At 36.0% G+C, this 24,569-nt stretch overlaps 2 protein-coding genes across 9 annotated transcripts in view; one reads left to right on the top strand and one right to left on the bottom strand.

Moving 5' to 3' along the window:
- Window positions 1–2,572, top strand: part of PDE6C (phosphodiesterase 6C) — an 89,876-nt gene extending 87,304 nt beyond the window's left edge. For all 3 annotated transcript variants that reach the window (XM_070261778.1, XM_070261779.1, XM_070261777.1), the window contains 2 exons: window positions 42–198; window positions 2,238–2,572. In XM_070261778.1, coding sequence (XP_070117879.1) covers window positions 42–198; window positions 2,238–2,299 — 219 coding nt within the window. In that variant the 3' untranslated portion in view covers window positions 2,300–2,572. The remainder of the gene's footprint in view (window positions 1–41; window positions 199–2,237) is intronic.
- Window positions 2,573–6,245: 3,673 nt separating this feature from the next.
- Window positions 6,246–24,569, bottom strand: part of FRA10AC1 (FRA10A associated CGG repeat 1) — a 33,883-nt gene continuing 15,559 nt past the window's right edge. For 2 of the 6 annotated variants that reach the window (XR_011439684.1, XR_002807801.2), the window contains exons 10-14: window positions 23,017–23,130; window positions 19,849–19,967; window positions 15,015–15,053; window positions 8,649–8,727; window positions 6,246–6,415 (exon numbers count right to left, since the gene is read on the bottom strand). Coding sequence is in view for 4 of the 6 variants with exons in the window: in XM_014732964.3 (XP_014588450.1) it covers window positions 6,373–6,415; window positions 8,649–8,727; window positions 15,015–15,053; window positions 19,849–19,967; window positions 21,822–21,864; window positions 23,017–23,130 (437 nt within the window). In the remaining 2 variants the exon portion in view is untranslated. Of the gene's footprint in view, window positions 6,416–8,648; window positions 8,728–15,014; window positions 15,054–19,848; window positions 19,968–21,821; window positions 21,865–23,016; window positions 23,131–24,569 lie in introns of all 6 variants that reach the window. The other 4 variants (XM_014732964.3, NM_001308964.1, XM_014732965.3 and 1 more) reach the window with 4 other exon arrangements.

Here is a 24,569-nt window from a genome sequence, read left to right as displayed (position 1 = left end):
CTATATGATTTAGGTAGTTTCTGACCTAAGATTCTCTCTAGGAATTCTCAAGGTTTCACAAAGAAATCACACCTATGCTGAGTGGTCTTGAGAATAACAGAGTGGAGTGGAAATCCCTAGCTGATGAATATGATGCAAAGATGAAGGTAATTGAAGAGGAGTTGAAAAAGCAGGAAGAAGGAAACGCTATCGAAAAAGGTTAGATGTAATCTTGTTTTTGCTTCTTGTACAGTAGCCAGAAGTCAGGCTGAGCTTAACCTCACATGATAAAAGCATAAACAGTGAAAGCAAATTGGAAACTTGCTTTCCTGTACACAGACTGGTAATTATAAGAAGGTGACTGGTGGTTTTCAGATTTTTTTCCCCAAACAAGATCTTAGGTATAATTCCAGATGGAAGTGACTGGTCCAGTTGAAGTAGGGATTGGGGTTAGGCTTCTTCAGCCACCTAGAAGGTGGCTCCTGGGTGTACCTCTGCAGAATACGGAGTTTTTAGAAATAATATGAAAACCATAGAATCAGTGGGATCAGAGTTAAGTGAGAAAATAATTTTAATCCCAACAGTATGCATTAGCTGTGAGACTTTGGGCAACTTGCTTAACCTCTCTGAACTGAATATTCGTCTCTAAATACTGAGGTTTTACAGATCTCCAGCCTCACTTCCAGACTTAAGGAAGCTCTACATGTAAAGTGAAGCTGGCCAGCCGAGCGGGGTGACCTGAGTGGTACTCCAGGACTTTGCCTGTGCCTCAGATGTCTCTGCCCTGTGCTGTTTTTCCCGATGAAGTTTCTACTCCTGAAGTCTTTCTGTTAGGTTTAACATTATCCTCAGAAAGCCTCTGTTAAGATGCTTAGAATCAACTATTAGTTCATGAGATGACGCAAATGTCATCTTGAAGTGGAATGCTAAAGTCACAGCTTCGTATTTTGTCTTGAGAGTTCAGCACTCAAGAGGTTTTGTAAGAAATTGTTGTTTAACAAAGAAATCATCTCTATCTGGAAAGGCCTTGTAAAACAGAAGATACAACATTCCTTTTAGATGTTTCTATTGTGTTTGGTGTATTTTAAAGAATTCAGAGAGAGAGAAAGTATTCGCTTAGAAGGTTAAGGATATCCTTCAACAGAATAAAAATGGGAGTTTCTGACACCTTGATATCCGTTCACTTAGGTATTTATCAAGGGTCTATTCTGTACAAGGCCCCGTGTTAGGCAGGCCCTGGGAAAGGGGGTCCTTGTCTCACAGAGCTGACCATCTGGTGGGGGAGCTAGACATCAAACCAAAAAATGGACAATTGATTATCTAACTATAACTCTCAGAGCAAGCATGAGGTGTGTACCTGGGGCACTGGGGAAGGATTTCCCGAAGAAGGATGCTTATGCTAAACTCTGAAGACAGTAGGCTTAGACTAAGAAAGGAGGAGGGGTTGGAGAGGAAGGGAACGAACAGAATATGCACAAAGGCCTTGAAGTGGACATAACCTTGATGCAGTTGAAGAACTTAAAAAATTGGTTTAGTTGGAGTCTAGAGAGCAAGGGGGGCCAAAGTACCAGATGAAGCCGGTAACGCTGGCAGCTCTGCCCAGAGCCTGTTGCCTTGAAGGCCTTGCTAAGGATTTGTCCTCCAGAAGAGGCAGGGGAATCATTAAAGGGATTTAAACAAGAAAGCGATAAGATCTGATTTGCATTTCAAAAAGATGATAGAAGTAGTAATTTGTACTGAGTGAGTGAAAAGCAAAGGTATTTCCTAGTGCAATTACTCTCTATCTCAATTTTATGGCTAACGGGGTATTAGGTCTTGTCAGTGGCTCCTGACATTTTCTTTTCATAGTCAGTATATTGGATATGGATCTTTGTACTTCATTTGCATAAAAAATACTTCTGAATTTGTTTCCTACTACACTGACAAGTGTCTGTGAACGAAGAACATTATTTTGTATCTCCAGACAACAAGCTTTGTGCCTGGCACAAAGCAACAACTCAGATTCCCAGACTGCATAGTTCAGTGGCTCTCTTAAAAAACAGATGTTTAATTGGCTAATCATTTATTAGATTCTTTTCTTAAATGGACCAATTCTGAATATGAATTCAAGTTTTTAAATGGTCAAACTCTTAGTACTTGCTGTAAGTTAAATCTATTAATTAGGCTATAAAGTTGACATTACTATCATAAGAATGTTAGAATAAAAACACTATATATCCACTGACTCCCAATAATACTGCTTTTCTCCTTTTTACTAGCTGCAGAAGATTCAGGAGGTGGTGGTGATGACAAAAAGTCCAAAACATGTCTAATGCTCTAATAGGCCAACTGTCTAAATTTCAAATATTCTATCTACTTTTGAAGACAGAAAACGTTCAAAGAACGTCTGCAAATTTCATTCAGCAAACCATCAAGTAACAGAGTAAGAGGATCTTCTGAAAAGCTACCCTTGTGACCATCAAGAGAAAATATATTGCTAGCCTGAAAACCCTGAGGGTCAAATAAAGTTCAACAAAAGTGCAAAATAAGATGAAAATAGGTGCATTTTTGGTGCCAATTTGTTTTAAATTAAAAATATAAAATCCTAAAACTAGTCACCACTTCTTTTTTTGCAAGTTCTTGTTAACTGTATTCATTTGCTAGGGCTACTGTAACAGAGCACTACAGACCGGGGGGCTTCAACAACAGAAATTTGTCTTCTCACAGTTCTGGAGGCTGGAGGTCCAAGGCCAAAGTGTTGGCAGGGTTGGTTTCCTGTGAGGCCTCTCTCCCTGGCTTGTAGATGGCCGTCTTCTCCCTGTGTCTTCACATGGCCTTCCCTCTGTGTGTCTGTCCTAATCTCCTCCTCTTACAAGGACACAGTGCTATCGGATTAGTCCTGCTCATATGACCTCATTTCACCTTAATCACCTCTTTAAACACCCTATCTCCAAATAGTCACATTCTGAGGGACTGGGCGTTGGAATTTGAACATACGAATTTGACAGGGGACATTATTAGCCCATAACAGTAATAATTGTGATTCATACCTCAAATCCCTTCCTAAACCAAAAACCTCTCATTAACATATCTGAATGTAAATACAGTACAGAATGTATAATGTATGTAAATATATATAGGAAACAAAGAAAAAGGATGTCAAACATGATTCCATCTGAAATGCTTATCATCCCTTCCCTCTACTTTTCAGCCCTGATAATGGAGTGGTGAAAACCACAGCACTTCTGGCAGCATATAAACTATGTCTTCGTCCTATGCCCTTCCCTCTCCCCAGGTCTGAAATCAATTATTTTACATGTAACTAAGAATATTCTTTTATGTTCACAAGTATTCTTCTCATTGAAAGAATTATGAATTTATAAGACATTACCTGGATAATCCTAATACAAGTTAAATCAGCTAATATTATGCAATATTAAGAAGCATGTGATTTGATTAAGTGAGAACTTTACTATCAAAAGCAATCTGGAAGGACTTCAACAGAGGTTACTTTTAAAAAAATGATTACTAGAACTATCTACCAGACATTCTAAATATTGACTTGTCAAAAGAAACTAAGGACAATCAACTACTTCTACTACATGGGGCATGCCTGAACATCAGGGAAAAGATTTCTTCCTTTACTTATCTATAATCATACAACAAATTAAAAACCAAACCAAATAATGGTAATTATGTCGTAGATTTTCTTGTCAAAAGAGACCTCAATTATAATGAATCTGATGATCTATGAACCTCAAATGTTTTTATACAGGAGATACTGTTCAATTTTAGCAGCCAAGAAATAAACCACCATTTGTTACATTTTACAAGTAATTTAGTACTTAGAGTCACAAGATTGCGACTCTCATATTCGAAGTTAAGGTCCACAAGAAGAAAGACTTTTTGTCTATTTCTGACTGTTTTGCTCATAGCGCTATCCTTGCACCTCAAGCAGTGGCTGGTACAAGGTAGGTGCTCAGTAAATACGAATGAATAATACTTTGAATAAATGTCATAACAGGTATAATGAGTGTTTTTAAGTTAATAAAATATTTTTAGGGAGAAAAAACCTCAATATATACACTCAAATGAGTACTGTCTATTTAAGTGATCACCGTGAGCAAGTGATACATGTGCACTTTATTTCCATTGCTTAAAAGAATTCTGAAACTCCACTTCTAGGATTATTTTAGAACCTGCATGAGAAACTCTCCTTTTAGCCTTATGTAATTTTGGACCCCTAAATATCGGTCAGCTCAAAGAACTCCCCGTCCTCAGTCACTAGAAAGCAAACTGAGGGGTAGAGATGTGCTACCACTGAAGGTGTGCAAAAACAGACGCTTTGCTCAAGTAAGTATACGAAAGCACAGCTGCACACCACTGACAGCACCATAGCCAAGTCTGAGTAGGTATGGTGGTGAATTAATCTTTAAATTCATCATCTTGAGGCCCTTTCAAAGACTCCTTAAAAATATGACTCCCATTATCTGTCTCTGTGTATGAATGGATTAAGTGTTGTGATTATACGTACTGATCTAAACGAACTTTATAAATGAATTTGATGTCCATAAACTATACTTGCAATACCAAATATATAGATCTATTTTAAAAGGATCTTTAGATATTCTTTCTAGTCATCATTTAATTTTGCAGGAATTCTGTTTTCTGATGACCACTAAGAAAATACATATGTGTTATATATCTGTATATCTATTTCTTTTTGCTTGAGGAAGATGAGCCCTGAGCTAACATCTGTGCCAATTTTCCTCTATTATATATGTGGGATACCACCACAGTGTGGCTGACAAGCACTGTAAGTCTGTACCCAGGATCCAAACCCGTGAACCCAGGCAGCCGAAGCGGAGTGTGCTGAACTTAAGCACTACGCCACGGGGCCAGGCCCTGAATATATTTTTATCATAAACATGTTTAGCTACATATATTCTATTATTATATCAGTTTTGCTGCCAGACATTTCAACACTTTCTTCTCAGAAATCACAATTCCTTTTTATTCACAAGTAGTGAGATGAAAAAGACACAATTTCTTTCAATGAGGGGACTTCAGAACAATGTTTATCATTAAAAACAACACTGATTTAGTCTTCTGATGGTTTAGAAATGACGGCATAATTATTTCCTACATAGTTCCTTTGTAGCAACGTCCAGCACAGTGCCTCACATATAATAGAAGCCTGATAAATATTTGCTGAATTAATGAACAACTATTCAATAAAAGAAAAATCTCTGATACTAACCATTTAAAAATAAGACATTAAATTACTTATTTTGCAGTTTAATGCCAATCAGTCCATGTTTAAATGTCATTTAAAATAGTCTATCCTCAACAAAATAACTGGAATGCTATGATCATTTTCTACAGGTCCTCTCTTTTTATTCACAAATCATGCATCGTCTCCTCTATCCATCTCTTTGCTCTTTATAAAAATAGGTCTTACCTTTCTTAAAAAATAAATCATTTTGAAAATTTGATAAAAACTATGGACTCTTTCCCTAAAAAACACACATACTCCAGGAGGTTTACACATAGATTCTAGGAGTGTTCAGATCTCCTGAAGCATATCCACTGACTCTTGGGAGTACGGACCCCAAATTAAGAAGTCACAATTTATAATATATCTCTGCATGTAAGTATATCCATATTTGCATGACGGTATCTGAGACAAGCTCTATGCACACAGTATTATTTAGTTAAATTATCTTACTGCATATTCTCTATTGGAGAGTCAACTTTTGTCAACACATCCACCGTTTTAGACTATTGGGACCTCATTTGGCCCTCTGTGATACTAATTTACTTTATAAGAAATTACCTACACACTGGGAAGTCAAATTTGATTCTAACAAACTCCCTTAAGTGGTAGAGGTGAGAAGGAAGCAAGAGAAAGCAAAAACAAAGAAAAAGAACGGCAGCTAGAAACAGGTGGTAATGGGAAAACAGGTGGTTAAAAGAAAGGTGCCAGGGTATCAAAGGAAAGTAAAGAAGTTGAAGACATACTTAACTACTTTATAATACTTGTGAGACCCAAATGATTCTAGTAATTTAAACTATTGAGGCAAGGGAAGATAAATATGAATCAAAATCAATAATAAAAAAAAAAACGCTACAAAATACACGAACAATGGAATCTCTGTACAGTGTACTAGCTCCATCCTCTAGGAGCCACAGACGGAACAGAGTTGTAGCTAAGCAATTAAAAAGATATGTTAGGGATGGGGAAAAGTGTCTCCAACAGAACTAAAAAACTTCCAAAGCATCTGACATCCCGAGAGTAGCTAAATTTTTATTTCCAAAGACAAATCACTCAAACTGGAACTTGGAGATAAAACTTTTGTGAAGAGTTTTGAAGTGTACTTTCACATTAAGGAATGCAGGCTTCTCTCTTCCATCTCACAGAAATAAATCTTGAAAATACTCATCAAATTCTTCTTCCCTATTTAAAATAAAAAGTATACATATTGATTAAAATCAATAATTAGAGAAAAAAATTACTAGGAGACACATTATATGATAGTAATAAAAATAAAATACTTTAATTCAACATATTTGCTAATTCTTCTATGTATCAATCTATTTCATAATTCAGCCATCAAATAACTCTTAGCTTCCACAATAATCATAACTATACCCAGACTGATTAAATTTAAAATGTTTTACATATTGGCACCTCTCCCTAAATGTATTTATTAACTAAGATTTTACTTTAAAGTACTTTGTGAAATGCCATCGCTTCTCTTGAATATTTTGGTTGACTTTATAACTCCTCTGTTCATTCTCATTTCAAATTATGGTCTAGTCAAGAAATGAAAGAAGAAGAAACTATTTTAAGGAAAAATACAAGTCTTACTCCTAGGAATAGGGAAAATCTGCTTAGGCTACAGATTTTTATTACTCTGAGAACAGTAAATACGTATTTACAGCAGTAAAGATTATGTCTAAAAAAACAGAACTGTGACAGGAGATACTAAATTATTTTATAATGTGTTAAAATACTCTGAAAATTGTAAAGTACTAAATAAATATTAGTGCTAGGATCCAAAGTGGTATAGTGGAAAGAGCACAGGTTTTCAAGTCAGACAGTGTTTAAGTCCAAGTTCTGTCACTTATGAGCTGGGTGAGCAAGCTACTTAACTTCTCTGGGCATAGTTTCCTTATCTGTAAAATAGAGAACACTGCATCTCCTCAGAGAGCTGCTTTGAGGATTAAATGCATGCACAGTTGCTTTTCTTCCTCCTGGGAACAGGGAATCAAGCTGGACAGTCAAATTCAGTCTACCAGTCTCTTTAGAAAATGTTCTTTTAGATCAGAGAGTCACAACGGGATTCCATCATTCAGTTTTAAATAACTGTGAAGGCATAAAGCCATCACAACCATGTTCAAATTTTTAAAAATTAATTATAGAACAGATAAAGCCGATTTAAGAATTATCTGCAATTTGATAGTCCCCATGCTACAGTCCCTTTTCCCCAGCATGACAGCAAAATGAAGAAGAATTTTAAACATTTTAGTAAGAACTTAAATACATGAAATTAGCTGAATCTCTGTGTGGACTCAGATGTTCACTATTTGATCCCTGTCAAGTTTCTACAAGGTTGCAAAGAGTTTTGGATTATGAAAGCCTTCTTAGGATTTACTCATGTATCTTTATTGCCTAAAAAGGTGAGTTTACTCTAAGACCTATTCTATCATTTTCAGCTATAAAGCTCTTCAAGGGGAAGCTATACGGTTGAAAGTTTAGTCAATAGTTTAACTAGGATAGCATTACTTTATTTACAGCAATAACTTTTTTACAATCTGATCTATTATGACCACACATTAGGGAATTCTTTATTTGGCTGAAAAAAAATAAAGGTTAAGGTCACAGATAAAAAGGAATCTTGTTTAAAAAAACCTCTTTTCAACATACCTGAAAAGCACTGAGATCATATGATTAGCAAGATGTTTTACAATCAGCTTAAATTAGTGAATTATGACTGCTTCAATTATAACTGGTTCTATCATGAACCAATAAGCCTAGGGACTAACAACTTTTGAGCACTTTACTGTATTTCTAGGTATTGTACCAGGTGCTTTCCATTCTTTATTTCACTAAATCTTCAGAATAAATCCTACGTAGTAGGTATTATTTTATCATCTTTTAACAGATGAAGTTCAAGTGGTGAACATCCTAGCATATGACAGGAGCTGGTAACATTCCAGCCCACATCCAGACAGCTCTTCCAACCCACAGAAGAGAACGATGCAGGCACCGAGTTATCGGTCTCTGGGGGCTAAGGTGGGTGTTAGAAGTAAATTTGACACCTGTACATATCTTCAAGGGGCTTCCCTGTGCAGGTGGGCGATACTTATAACATCAGGGATCGGCTGCTCTGGAAGCTAGTCAACAGCCTTCTCTGAAGCAATCTAAGCAAAGACCACAAGGTCATCTGTTAAGATGACCTGAGGAAAGATTTACTCACCAAGAGGAAGCCAGACAAGTTCGCTGTTTATGGCCACAAACAATGGCTGAGAATAAACTCTGCTCTTACCAGGCTAGGTGATCCTTGGCATTAAATAGACATTCATGATGCTACGTTTTTTCATTAACTATTACCAAGAATGGCTGTGGCCACAGCTTCCTAAACTGATGAAAAGGGCATGCTTTATCTGTTAACAGTAGGACTTACTGCGACTTTTCATCTGTCTCTGGTACGGGGCCCTTCCAAAGTTCAGATTCTGAAGTACCTTCTTCCTCATCAGAGTTTTCTGTTCATTTAAAAGAGACTTTTTAAAATGTGAGGCTTATATTTTAAAACACACTTTGAGCTACTCAACAACGCACTTACATTAACTTGGATTTCACTGCAGTTTAGCTTTAACTTTTATGGCTCTCTAGAAATTTAATCCACTCTTCCAGACCAATAAATTCTTTTCAAAAACAAATAAATAAGCTGAGACATACCAAAGAGGCTCAGCAAAGAGACCAAGGATTTCAAGTCTCATGGGAAACTTCTCTAAGTTACGCTGAGTTAAAGTAGCAATTTCCATACTAACTCTTATAAAGAAATTACCTCTTCCAATATACTTGTCTTTGATTTAGTTTCTTCTTTTTATTGGTTACACAAAAGACATGCAGTTGAGGTTTTTGTAGAAAGTATATTTACATTAGTATCAAGACCTCAAGAACTGAACTAGCACGTAGGACTGGCTAGTTAAATTATGAAAAAATATTGGTCAGTTTTTCAAATTAATGCTGATTACAGTAATTAGAAGAAGCCCGTTTCCATGAAGAAAATTAGGAGTAAAAATTCTGTAAATCGTAAACCTTTTTTTGAGGAAAATCTGGCAATATAGATCAGTCTAAAATGTACATTCCCCTTGATCAGCAATTTAACTTTTACTTAGAATAAATAAGGACCTCAGATATATGTACAAACATGCTCATTGTATAACAACAACAAAAGAAAACAACCTAACTCCCCATCAATTAGGGATTAAAGGTTGGTTAAACAAATACCATACAACTGTTAAAAAAAATCTTAGTATATCTATACGTATCACCATGGAAAAATGACCATGCTGTATCAACTGTTTAAGGAGTTACAGAAAGTATGCATAGTATAATCCGATTTATGGTTGAAACATTATACATATCTACGTATAGATATATATAGTATTATATATGCATGTATATGTACATATGTATATATGTATTATAAGTTTGTAAAGACCAAACTTAATAGCGATTATACTACCTGTAGGTCCCGGATACTTTACTTTCTACTTTAAGCATTTCCAAATTTTTGGTATTTTAAAAAATGGTCATGTATTACTTTTAAAAATCAGTAAAAACAATAAAGATATTTCTGTTTTAAAAAGTAACAAAATAGATACGCTTCAAATGAATCACCCTATATCAGTCAACTAAAAATTATCAAATACTGAAAAATGTATTATGAGACAATAAAATCATATGCCACAAAATAACTACATTAGCAAGTAATTCCTTTCCAATGACTGTTAATCTAAAAAAGAACTCACGCAAATTTTGCCCATCAATACAGAATGTCCCTTAGTTAAACACAACACAAAAACACAGAAATAAAACAGCATTGATTTGCCACGGTAGTTCTAGCCTTTTACCTGTTGGACTTTGATCCTTGGATGAACATGTGTGTCTGAACTTTGGTCCTAACTGAATCTATTCTGGCACAAATTCTAACAAAAATGACCAGAAAAGGGGGGAGGGGTGTTGTATTTCTAATGATCTACATACAAAGATGATAAAGTTATAAAGACCTTGGGAACAAGATTCCTGCTCAAGGATGGCTACCACTGCAACTGCCAGTGTCCCAAAGTGAATGTGTGAGGAGAAAAAATAACAGTCTTCTACTCTTATTTTTATGAAACCTCAATAATCATGAGACAAATAAACCACAGAAAAACTAACTAGTCCTAATAAAGTTATCACTGTTGCGTTACCCTGTTAATGATGTCAGAGAATAAAACCTACAAGGCCTTTGAAAGTGGGTAACTAATTTCAAAACGCCTTACAATCACCTGTTCTCTAGTTTCCTCTCAAGAGTACTCCTCACATGCCAGCTTTCCTACACCAGTTTTCTGATACCAGACAACCTAGTTTTACTAAAAAATATACAATCAGTTTAGAGTAACATTACAAAATAACTCTTTTTGAAAGAGCACATTTTGAAAAAGTGGCCAAATATCCTTAGAGAATCAAATCTACAAGATTGGACCCACATGACTTTTAAGGTCCTTTACAACCCTATAAATCTATAATTCCCAGTTCCCTGAGGGGGACTGTAACTACAAATCATTCCTATAATGGCCACAACCTGCCAGATGTGGGAGGGGTGTTACTAAGGAAATAACTAGAAGAACGGGCAATATGAAACAATGTTCCTGCATCAGAGTCCAATCTATGCAGTAATTATTGGCAAGTGGGGATCTGAACTAAAGTGCTGACTCTGTGTCAGAAGGGAATCTTGGAGGTTTTTAATCCAGCCTTAATCCAATGACTGGATCTCTTGTTGCAACACTTCCCATAACAAGCAATTGTCCAATCTACACTTAAACACCTCACTACTTCCTGAAGCAGCCTGTTCCTCCATGTCTCTCTTTAGATAGTTCTAATTGACACGTTTTTCCTTGTATTAAGGCAAAAATCTGTCACTGGACAATGTTCATCCATAGAATCTAGTTCTGCCAACCAGTCACCAAAAATAAGTATCCTATATAGCAGCAGTCTTGCTAATATCTACAGTTTCCATGTCTATCTTCTTACCCTTTCCCTCCCCAGCCCTCCACTTTTCTCCACGCTAAACATCTACAGTTCCTTCAACCTTCTTCCTATGACACAATTTCAAGTTTTGTCAACATCTTGGTTGTCCTACTCTTGACCTGCTTTAAGTTTTCAACGTTAGAAAGTGATGCAAATTGCATACAATTTTCCCTATATACTTTGAATAATGAAAGCAGGTCTATCACCTTGGTTTTTCTGCATATTATATAACACCTAAATAGCTTGGCCTACTGAAGGAGTGGCAAGTCTCCAATTACAATAACAAATGGACAGGTCAGACTTTTACAGACTTAACTTTTGATCTGACCAATTCTAGAGAACAAAGAATTTGTTTAATGTCTGGTATTTTTCTTTTCTCTGACATAACAACAATACCTACAGGTTATCAAGAACTTTGTGTCAGACACATGCTTACCATGTGTTTAACACATACATCATCTCATTTGACTCTAACAAATGATCCAACAAAGTCTCTTTATACCCATTTTACAGATAGAACTGAGACACAGACAGATCAAATCATTTGATGTGGATTTGTATAATGTATCTTTCAAAATTGGAGGATAAAGAGTGGACTTACATTTGATTCACTGATGAACAGTCATTGATGACATAGGTAAAAGGGCATAGACTTGGGATTTATAAACCTGTGCTTAATCCTACCTCTGCCATTAACCAACTATTTGACCTTAGTTAATTTATGTAAATTCTCTGGGTCTTGGTCCTCTTGCCTGCAAAATGGGATATTATATGTCTATTATTAAGATTAAATGAGGTAACACAAACCATTTGCCATCATGGCCAACAGAGTAGACAATCACTAAACACAAGTTAAAATTCTTTTTCCTCATAGAAATTGGGTTTTTCTTCATGGATTTCGTTTTAATAATCCATGTGTTAAATGGGGGTAAAAATGTAACTAAATATCATCCAAGTGGAAACAAGAGAAAGAAGAGGAAAATTTGAGTTCCGAAATTGCCCAGACCATCTGAAACAGATCACCGACCAGGGAGAGGATGTCTGGGTTTGGCATACCATAACAAGGTACTTGTCTCCTACTCAATATGGTAGATGGTTTTCTGGTTGCCAAACGAATAGCAGGTCACCTTGAGGTGGATAATTTGTTTCTTCAAGAACCAAATTAAGCCAGAGGTTCTTCAGGTTCGGTACAGTGTTCTTCCCTCCCAACTACTAGAAGTCTGACCCAGCTGGGGAGAGGTAAAGAGATTTAGGGCTATTTCTAAGAGACGGGAGAGGCTCAAGAAGGCTGCAGGGAGGACAGTGGGAGGGAGAAGGAAGGAAGGAGAAATGAAAGAACGAATACAAATGAGTAAGTCAAGACCTTTCCCCAAAAGATTTTTTAAAAATGAAAAATTGGAATTGGAAAAGGGTAAGCAATGCTTTTTCTACATTAAATAGGCCCTCATACCTCTCATTGCAATGTATTGCTGGAAATAGGTAAAAAATAAAATTTCCCATTTTAATCCGTGTATGCTTTTTATTTACTACTTCATCCTCAGAGAGCATGAGACTATCAGTCTCATTCCTGGTCATGTTCTAGAAACTGTCATTACACTTCACCTAATTTAGGAGAAGGAGCTACTGATAAATTAGGATTCACATGGGAGGAAAGAAGTGTCAGTGCTTTAGGACACTTCAGATATGCTGAAAAAAAAATTAGTATGAACAAAATAATTTTAAGGAATATGTTGTATTCCTAAACTAGAGAAACGCCTCCACTGACACCTTTCTCTCCATTAAATTTTTTTTTCTTTTTTCTCCTCAAAGCCCCCCAGTACATAGTTGCATATTTTTAGTTGTGGGTCCTTCTAGTTGTGGCATGTGGGACGCTGCCTCAGCATGGCTTGATGAGTGGTGTCATGTCTGCGCCCAGGATCCGAACCAGCGAAACCCTGGGCTGTCGAAGCAGAGTGCAGGAACTTAACCACTCGGCCACGGGGCTGGCCCCTCCATTAAATTTTTAAACAGTAAATATCTTAAAATTTCTATTTTTCCCAGTGCGAGATTTTTGATTACTGTACATTTAAAAATTCTCCTTAAGAATTGTACTAAAATGCTAATAATGTTTACATTTGAATGGTGGGATTTGGAGGAATTACTAAATTTTTTCCTGAGTTTACCATAGTAAATATATATTACTTTAAAATGAGAAAAAAAAATTTAATTCTTAAGTTTATGAATTTCCAAGTAAGCCTAGAAATCTCAAACTTCTAAATGTCTACAAGATAAGTCCAGCTGTTATAACATGAATTAGATATGCTATTGAATTACACTTCATTGTTAGGCTCTAAGCCTACTGCAAGGTCTTTAAGAAGTTCAACACAGTATTACTGCTGAGATGTAAGGCTACTGTTCATATATCAAAAACGGATGCCCCCTTTTATGAACCCACAGGAGGTTTTGCTCTTAAAACTCTGCCCAGAAAAAGCTGAACACCCTGCGAGTTCTCTTTATTATCATATGGGTACTACTAATCATTCTACTGGTGGTTTCCTTCTTTGGTTTGGTTGTTAGGAAAAACAGTGACAAATCTGTGATCTACCTTTGTAATTATGCAGGACTTTTTGGTAAACATTTGTCTGTATTAATTTTACCTCTAGCTTTACTTTGCTATTCTATCTTATTTTTCCAATACTCTGATTTCACCTTTAGAAAAATATTTTGGGCCAGCCCCATGGCCTAGTGGCTAAGCTCAGCGTGCTCCACTTCGGCAGCCCAGGTTCAGTTCCTGGGTGTGGACCTACACCACCCATTGGTGGCCACGCTGTGGCAGCAACTCACATACAAAATAGAGGAGAATGGCACAGATGTTAGCTCAGGGTGAATCTTCCTCAAACTAAAAGAGGGAAATAGCACAGATGTTAGCTCAGGGTGAATCTTCCTCAGCAAAAAAATTAAAAAATCTTATTTTATTGTATATATTTTCCTAAGTCACTGTGAATACTTTTTGGAATGTTGCAGGAAAAAGGTAATAAAATTTCTGGGGCTGGCCCCATGACCAAGTGGTTAAGTTCGCCCGCTCCACTTCAGCCACCCAGGGTTTCACCGGTTCAGATTCTGGGTAAGGACCTAGCACAACTCATCAGGCCATGCTGAGGTGCCATCCCACATACCACAGCTAAAAACATACAACTGTGTTCCAGGGGGCTTTGGGGAAAAGAAGGAAAAATAAAAAATCTAAAAAAAATTGTAGAAAATATTCAATGAAATCCAATCTTGTTTGATCCAATCTGGTGAAAACCATAGGACTTACGAAAAAACTAAGCAGGGGCAACCAGTTGCCAACATTTTGCTTTCCATGTACAACCCATGCACTTGATTTGATCAATCAAAATCACCAAATGACACACATAACTCAGTCTTGTGCAATATAAGCAGCATTTTTTAAATCTTAATCCACCTCCCCAATTCTTTTTCTATTCCAAGCTTATCCCTACGTTTCTCTTCCTTCATATTCTATAATATGAAATCCAGTGTAATTACTGAAAAAAAAATTTATCCTCTTCTATACTTAAAATAGGAAACTTTTAAATGTTCTAAATTGGGGAGGAAATCACACACTTTTGGTCTTATTTCTATGATTTTCCTCATGTGGTACAAAAACAAAAAATAATTTACATCAGAGCAATCACAATTCATGGGAAACCCAAACTTCGAATAACTTGAACCTATATATTTTCATTAAATAAAGAAAATACTTGATACTTACGGTTTAAGGAATTTTCTGATTTCTTTGAGGATGAATGTCCTGAAAACGAAACAGTATTGTTTTGTTAAATCAACGTGCAGTGGTGCAACAGCTTTGGCTGTAACCAGAATTCTTCCCAACAGTCTAGTTTACTTTATAGTCTTACAGAAAAGCATGTCACTGTCTTCTAATCTTTTGTGTTCCTTAGACTAATCTAATTAAAATGTTCAGTTCTTTCAGGCAAGGGTATTTTACGCTCTTGTATAGCCTGGAATACCCAGCACAAAGCTAAAAAAATAATGAACACTTGTAAAAAAAAACTCTCATGTTGCTAAAAACTCCCAAAACTTCATAGATGAGCTGCACTATAATCAATATTCTATCTATAAAGATGTTCAACATCTGAACACAGTTTATGAATAAATACTTGCTTTTCACAATAACTTTTCAAAGATCCTATACAGGTGAGAATTAATTCTCAGTAACTGAAAACCACACAAAAAATTATGTCATAAAATAAACATCTTTAGTTCTACAATGAGGTTATCCAGTGAAGAAAATAGAAAAAGTACTGAAGATCTATTAACATAATTTTAAAAACTCATCACTATTCAGAGTCTCCTGTAATAAGACCTCAGGGGAAATATTTCTGAAGGCTGCTAAATCAAAAAATGACAGATAACGGGGCTGACCCCGTGGTCGAGTGGTTAAGTTCACGTGCTCCGCTGCAGGCGGCCCAGTGTTTCGTTGGTTCGAATCCTGTGCACAGACATGGCACTGCTCATCAAACCACGCTGAGGCAGCGTCCCACATGCCACAACTAGAAGGACCCACAACGAAGAATACACAACTATGTACTGGGGGGGTTTGGGGAGAAAAAGGAAAAAAAATAAAATCTTAAAAAAACAAAAAGATAGATAACATAGAGAGTAACAATTCCTCTAATCTCCCTGGATAGCGGGTCTCATTAGCCAAAGCTGTCATATGAATGGCCCCTTTAAGGCCAGACAAAGAGGGTGTGAGAACTACAGGGTAAAGCTCCAAAGAAGGCAGCAACAGCTTTATGTTATTATTTCTCCACTCTTCATTTCCTAGTCATCAGAGAGACCACAGAAAACACAGCTAAGCTTCTGGCGGCAAAATAAATGTATTTTGTCATCTCTGTCATATGAGGAACCTGATACCCACTTCCAAACGTCTAAAGGTAAACAGGAGGTTAGGCTTACTCTGGAGGCCAAGGGGCGTAACTGGAACCAAAGGGAAGAAGTTGCAGGTTTGTGCTAAATGCAAGGGAAATCTGCTAGCAATTACACCCATCTAAAATGTAAAGGAATGTTTTGGATGGTAGTGGGTCCCTTCTCCCTAGAGGTGTTAAAGCAAAAGCAGAAGAAGTACAGAATACACAGCAGTGCGTCTCAAACTTTATTGTGCATATGAATCATCCTGTGAACTTAAAAGTGCAATTGTAATTCAGGAGATCTGCAAAGGTCTGCGATTGTGCATTTCTAACAAGCTGCCAAATGATGACAATGCCAGAGGACCATACTTTGAAAAGCAAAATCATAGAATGTCTTTTCAATCATGACTCCAGGGCTGAACTCTGATGTTCCTTTCAACATTGAGAAACTAGTTGATTTCACTGATTGACTCACTCATCATTTATGGGATGCCTACTATGTGGAATAAGCACTATGCTTAGGAATTGGAGATAAAGAATTAAACAAGTCACACGGTCCCTTTCTTAACAGAAAATAAACAAGTTATTCCACGGGTGATATGTACTGCTAAAGGAGAAGTGCAGGGTGCTATTGGAATGTGTAACAGGGACCTAACTTTGCCTGGAGGAGTCGGGTGAAGGGTGTCAGGAAAGGCCTCCCCAAGGAACTGAGCTAGGGGCTGAGGTGGTGGTGAGAGGGGAAAGATCTTGAACTTCGTGCCAAGACAGTCTACCCAAATACCTTGTTCTGCTCATACCTGCGAAAACAGACTGGTCCTCAAAGTCAAGCTACTCATCTTCCTTTCTTACATTTTCTCTCTATCCATTTGTTCAGCCATCTAGCCATCCTATTATCCACCCATCCATCCACTTATTTAACATTCTGTATGAGAGTAACCTGAAGCCATGCGAGTAGATGAGATCATACAGGGAGAAGAGAGAGAAAGGAGAGAAGTTTTATAAGAGCCGTGAGCAACTCCAAGACCTAAGGGTAAGACTGAGAAGAAACTATAGTCAAAAGAGGCTGAGGAGAGGCCAGAAAGATAAAAAGAAAATCAAGAGAGTAGATTGTTTTGAGAAAGTGTGTCAACAGTCCAAATGCAGCTGAGATATTAAGCATTTATTAATTAGTACTCAAGTTTGGGCCAAATTAAGGTGGTCTGGCAAGAGTATCACATCAAGATCAACCTAATTCCAGATGATCCCAGATAAGAAGACATTAAAGAGTTCAACACAGTTTTCCTAAAAGTGTGCTAACATGTTGTCATTTTCTGCTTTATACCACAGAAGCTGGGGAAAAAACTATATTCTGCACTCTCTGCTATCAAAGGTGCTCTGAATAAACAAGAAACAGATGTCTCAATTTCACTTCACTTTGGTTTTTCTATCTCTGAAGTGGCCCTGAAACACTCTTCAAAGTCTTCCATTTTCTCATTCTTTATTATTTGTGCTTAACATGTGCTAGTGTGGTGCTGGGGATCCAGCACTGAACACAGCAGATGGAATCCCTGCCCTCCTTAGGCTTTTATGCAGTTGTCATATGTATAATGAAGGAAAAGTTCCAGGGCTGTGACAGCATTATAAACGGGAGTCCTAATTTAGATTCGTGGTCGGGGATGGAGTCGGGAAAGGATCCCTGAGGACGTTAACATTCAAGCTTAGACCTGAAGGATGCGTTAGGATGGGACGGGGGTTTTAGGAAGCGAGGAGGCAGCATCTATGTAGTTCCTAAATGGAAATAAGTTTGGCATTTCTAGAAACTGAAGGGTTATGTGGGTGGACTGTGAAAGTGAGGTGGAGAAGGGTGAGAAAAGCCTTGAATGCCAGATCATATAGAGACTCTGAGCTTCGTCCAGATTTTGGTTAGATCCCAAGAACAACAGGAAATCATTGGTTTATGGAGAATGGATTAAAGGGAGGGGAAGGGGGATGACAAGACAGTGGCAGAACCATATGGAGAATACAGCAGTAGCTGAGATGAGAAAACAGCATGGTTTGAACTAGGGTGGAGAGAATTTGAGAAATATATATTCTTGGAGTAAAACTGATAGAACTTCGTGACAAATTAAACATAAATAATGAGAAAAAAGAAAGCATCAAGGATAACTTCCAGATTTCTGATATTAGTTTTTAGGCTGACCGAGGTGTCATCTACTGAAATATGTAACACTAAGGAAAAACATTTATAAGGAAGATTACGTGTACATAAATGTATAATGTGAGGGGTCCAACCTCACCCCTCATCCCCAGTATCCAGCTACCTAATTATCTATTTTGAAGGTACTGAATAAACTTTTACAAGGTAAGGATTAGTTCTTCTTTAATTTGGAATATGCAATGATTAACACGGTATCATCCTATGATATGAATGCAACAATATTATATAACACAATAATGAATGCAACAAAATTCTCAAACATGATACATTAAATATTTTACTAACACTTGAGGATAAATAAAAATTTTTAAAAACAAGTTAGATTTTCACTTATTAATTAAAATTTACTTTGGAGTTGGGAAATGATTAAGATAGAGACAACAAGGCATTCGGTTTCATATTCCAGTTCTCAATAAATAATAGAATAACAGTATTTCCCTCTCATCATTTATCAATTATACCAAGTCTAAAACTTGATGATACTATATGCTTCAATATATTATGATATGCAAGAAGAAAAAAATGCATGTAAGAATGTAACATAGCTAATGATCTTCATAGCTGCAGCAAGGGAGCCCTCTCCTGTCTAAGCATTATGTTAGCATTGGCCTAAATCTAATTCAAGCTACTATTACCTACCTAATATAAGTCTGATTCACATTCAGTTATAGCCAAGTTGACCCTACTTTACTATGGATTGAAAAAGCAACTAGCAGTAAACTTCATAATAGCTAACTATGTGCCAAGTACTACGCAAACTGCCCACATGCATCACCTCATTTCAACTTCTGAACAATCCTATGAACTAGGTACTATTATAATGACCATTTACACATGAAGATTAAGGCCTAGAGAGCTTAAGGACTGCTGAGGAAGAAGTAAGCAGTTGACTGACAGATTTGAATTTAATACTTATGTACTAAGTGTATGTGAACAGTACCACGCTAGGTCCTGAGGACAGGTATAAATCACTGTCCATCATTTCAAGCAGCTCATAAGCTAGTAAGATCACACAGACCATGATAATCGAAATCATAATGTTATAATTTCATAGTGACTTAGAGACCATGTACTGCTTTACAGTGTTTAAAGTGTCCTTCACATTCTTATTTGATTCTCCACAATATGCTCAAGCAGTACAGAGGCCAGGCATTCACACCATTCCTCCTTACAGACGAAAGTAAAACGCAAGAAGTTCAGTGACTTGCTCAAGGTAACAAGTCTATAAGTGACAAAGCTAGGAATTAGAATGCTGTTTACAATATTATATCGTCTGCCAAAAATGAATCAAAACTAATCTTGTTCTTGAAACTCCTGTAAGTTACTGTAAATTCTTATCTAAATTCTTCAGTTTCCTTTTAACTGCTATAAAATAGAATTCTAAATGCATTCACCAATTAAGTTCTACACTTGAGACACATGGCGGATTACACTTCACATTCAGAAACCTGAGTAGATGTTATATCTTAATTTCCTTTTACCTTTATCCTTCTTCTTGGAGGTCTCTTCCATAGAAGATAATCTGGATTTTTTATGTGATGACTCTTCACAATCTTTTTTGGCTTTATTCTTTCTTTTTTTTGACTTGACCTCTTTTCTCCTTTATGTTGAACAATATAAAATTAAAGTTAACTTTTTCAACTGGTTTTTACAAAAAATAAAAACCAATGAGCAAAAAAGTCAAATCAGTTAAAGTACTTATTTTAAAAAATGTAATTTACATAATAAGGAATCCTTAAATGAGTCTGTAAATATTTTAGCTTAGTATATTAATTAAGACAATTCTGTAAGATAATGAAGCCTGAACACACTGAGACAAAGAATTGTTTTTTGTAAGTTCTGTATACAAACCTTAGTAAATATAAATCACAGGTTTACTCATTTCCTCCTTTTTATATTCTATCATTTAGCCATTTAAAAGAAAATTACAAAAACAAATCTTATTTCCATAATTCCTATCTACCTACAGTTTGAAAAAACACATAAAACAAGAAGAAAACCACTGTAACATTTCTAAACCACCAGGAAATAGAAAATTCTTCTCTTAAGGATAAAGGAATATATAGTAAAGGCATAATGGAAGGAGGATGACTTTATTGTTAACTCCTATGTCTACTTCAGACCGTTTATCCTCTTACTGCTGTAGCTTTCTCTCTTCTAGGCCAGGTTTACAAGGTTGTCAGTACCATGGATGGCAAGCCATTGGCAAGTGGTTAAGAAAAGAAATAAGTAGGAAAAGGCGATAATGCTGAAACCGGTACTGGGAAGGGGGATGAAGAGACAACAGATGGTTATTTTAAGACCCTTGCTTATCAGACTTTCCAGACTAAGGCACTTACACCAAATTCTGCAACACTATATAAGACAGTAACCACTTTTCTGCCTCTCATAAGAATCATTTCAAATTTGAAATGAAGCTCCAAAGTCAAGGTCAAAAATACATCTCTGGGATCTTTCAGTATCATTGATGGAGAGGAAATAAAAGTTTAGGCTATTCAAGTAACCTAAAAATTCTACTAATTTTAAGAACTGAAAATTATTAATTATTTAATATTCATTTTTAATAGCTAAAATACTAGGTAGGGCACATTTATAACAAAGCTGATTTTAAAATTAATATACTAACATACACATTTTACAAAGTTGCAGAATCTTACTGTTAGACTTCAACTGTTATTCCGGACATGAAACCTGACAACAATCACGACAGGTCACAGGGATTTTGTCTGAACATCTTCAAAGCCAGGGCCTCCACTACGTTTGACTTACCACATGCAAGGTACTGTGTCAAGCCCTTTACAAGCACTTTCATTTAATCCCCACAATAACCTTCGTGTCCTCTTTTAGAGATGACAAAACTGAGTCTTACAGAGGTTAAAAGCAGCTTGCCTGAAAGGATAACTAGTAAGTTGAGTATCTGAGAGGAATACAAAGGGGTCCGATCTCAAAGCCTATGATCTTATATATACTGCACACTGCAGGACACTGATACTCCTCCCCCACTCAATACGGCAGACACATTCTAGCTCATTCAATAGGAGCATGACTTTGACCTTTGAAATGAATAGAGAGGTATATAATCCCTTGTAAGAATGACAAACTCCAATTAAAATACTGTTTAAATGAGACATAACAATCACTTTATGAAGATCTCCTTTACAATATAGTTTCTAAGAATATTATGGTATCTGAACATTGACTCCAAACCAAAAATTCTGGCATCTATTTACCACCCTGCCTAGACCTTTACATTTAAAACTGCTTGGCTAGAGTAAGGCATGGCCAACTTTCAGTTCTCCGGTTTAGGTGGTCTTACAGTATTGCTGGATATTCTATACAACCGACTAATTAAACCAGCAACCACCCAAATCTATATTTAGCTATCCAGTGCAGATAAGTAACTACGTCCAATATTACTCAACATCAACAACAGTATATTTAAAGATAATATTACCTGTGATAAAAATTTAATTTAAAGGAACATTCTTGGCATAATCCTGAAAAAAAGAGAAATTTAACACCACTGAATCACTGAAGTTGAATAACTACACTGCTACTCTACTTGTAATATCACAATTTCTCATTTTTCCTTATATTCCTTTACCATGAAGGGAAATAAATAATCTGAAGAAAACAATCTGATTCTCTCCACCTCAAAAAACGTATATCTGTAATAAAAATGACATTAGAATGCTTGAGGAATTGACAATATTCTAACATTACTTTAGAAAAATGTGCTGTCAATTTACTCTAAAAGCAAACTGTATTTCATAAGCAGCATTAACGTGCATCTCACATAAAGAGATCTAACCACAATAGCGAGGGCACAGTTATTTCCTCTGAAGCACTCTAAGAGTTTTCAAATGGAAAAGAGCTTTTCAAAAAGTTCCACAATTGTGGCCTCTTCTTTTGTCTTAAATTCACTCACACTAGTTGACTTTTCCTCATGAGCGCTTCCAGGAGGAACTCAGAAACTAATCTGGATTGGTGTGTATTAAGTAGCATACAGGGGCATTCTTGACTTCTACCTGGAGTGGGCAGAAAACTCTGAGGGCATATTTATTCAGGACTCAGACAAGGCTGTTAACATAATGGAGAGGAAAAGCTGACAAATAAGACTAGCTCAGGGAAAAAAAAAAAAGGAATGAACGACAGATTCTGAAACATGCATATTAAAAAAAAATGCTGTATTCTGAGATATAACCCTGAGCTTTTAAGACTGATATCAAGAACAATTATGCCCTCCTAAATTTTTTCTTCATTGACAGTCAGAGAGAGTGTATTTATTCATTATCCATACCACAACAATATTGCTATCTGCTAACTGGAGATTTTACATTGCCTTTTCTGACGTTCTGCATTGGTGACATTTTCAAGTTAATGAGAAGAGGTCTTCACTTTACAAATTACCGGTTTACATTTGGTATTAGAACTGTGTCACCTAAAAGTCACTGTATTGCTTAGAATATGAAAATTTTAGGCTCAAAAGTTCTTTGCAACTTTGCAAAGCTCTAAGAAAAAAAGAGCACTTCCAGGAAGATACGCTAAAATTGTTTAATTGAATCTTAAATTAGCCAATATATTTTAAAATCTAAATTATTAGACAAACTTGGAAGCAATCAATCATATCACACCTAAAGTTAACTTACTTAATTTAACAAGGGCATTTCTCTTTTCACCATGCTCAACATAACCAAAATTAACTTCCCAACTCTTTAAGCCTTCTTTTTTATCACAACATTTATTTCCACAGAAAAACTGGCCTGCAAAAGAGGAAGGAATGTTAGCTATGATAGTTGGTGACAATATTTATCTATACAATTTGGTATTATCTCTGAAATTTACTCAACATAAAGTTCTCAGTTCTATAAGTCAGCATTAGAAAACTGACCACAATAATTACAGTATTCTCAACAAATGTGTATTCAACAAGTATCAAATCAAAGAGCTGAAATGAACTATTTAAAAAGAAAATTAGTCACAGAATTCTTGCTTGAGAGACCGACTGTCTATATTTAGATACAGAGTTTTAGCAACTCCCTGTTAGGGAATCTCATACTTTGGAAAACGGGCATACTAAAAGAGTGTACTCATTAATTCCCTAAAAAAAATAAATATATTTTCCAAAGTACATGCACATACACCTGGGTGAATCCTTTTGAATATTTAATAATAATATTAAAATTGATTAAAATTGATATTTTTAAGTATTAACATAATGGTATCTATTTCAAGTACCAGCATAAAATGGCATTTAAAGCATATTTTTAAATGCTGTCACCTTGAGATGAAGTAGAAAAAATAATGAAACCCAATGCTCTAAATTTTAGAATCATTTCACACTAAAATCAGCACCACACTATCATGTCCACTGTACATTAAAACTTTCTGCAAAAAAAGGCTAACACTGATGATCCAAGAAGAAAAAAAAAGAAGAAACTACTCAACAATTATTATTTTATTTTTTTCAGAGAACATTCTTTTTTTTTTAAATAGGCTCTCTCTTTTTTTTTTTTTTTGGTGAGGAGACTGGCCCTGACCTAACATCTGTTGTCAATCTTCCTCATTTATTCTTTTTCTCCCCACAGCCCCAGCACATAGTTGTGTATCCTAGTTGTAGGTCATTCTAGTTCCTCTATGTGGGATGCTGCCACACCACGGCCCGATGAGCGGTGTAGAGGTCCATGCCCAGGATCCGAGAACCAGAAAAACCCAGGCTGCTGAAGCAGAACACACGAACTTAACCACCTGGCCGTGGGGCCGGCCCTAACAATTAGTAACTTTGACAGAAAGAGACAAGATCAAACTTTTATTTGCATAAACAAAAAAAAGGAATTTATATCTCAATGACTTGTATCAACAGAAACCTGAACTTTTCAGAAAAAAAAAATTATCAGGATGAATTTTGAAAATTATCAGTCCAAAAGGCTGATAATTTTTTTAAATTGGCATTTTTTACTCATTTCAAATGAATACTTCATTAAATCTGTACATGTTTAGTAATGGCTCTATTGTTAAAACAGCAACAAAATTATAACTTCATAAATCACAGCAATAGTTTCTCTCCCCTTCCTAACTAATCCTTTCCTCAATTATATAAATTTAGAGAATGTCACTCAGTTGTTTTTAAAGGCAGCATTACTTACCATCCCCTCAAAATTCCATTCAATTAATAAGATAAAATTTTTAAATTGTGATAGAG

Source organism: Equus caballus, chromosome 1 (assembly GCF_041296265.1).
Source record: "Equus caballus isolate H_3958 breed thoroughbred chromosome 1, TB-T2T, whole genome shotgun sequence".
Lineage (NCBI taxonomy): Eukaryota > Metazoa > Chordata > Mammalia > Perissodactyla > Equidae > Equus > Equus caballus.
The sequence above is the reverse complement of the archived record's forward strand: the minus strand, read 5'-3'. Positions and strand labels throughout refer to the sequence as shown.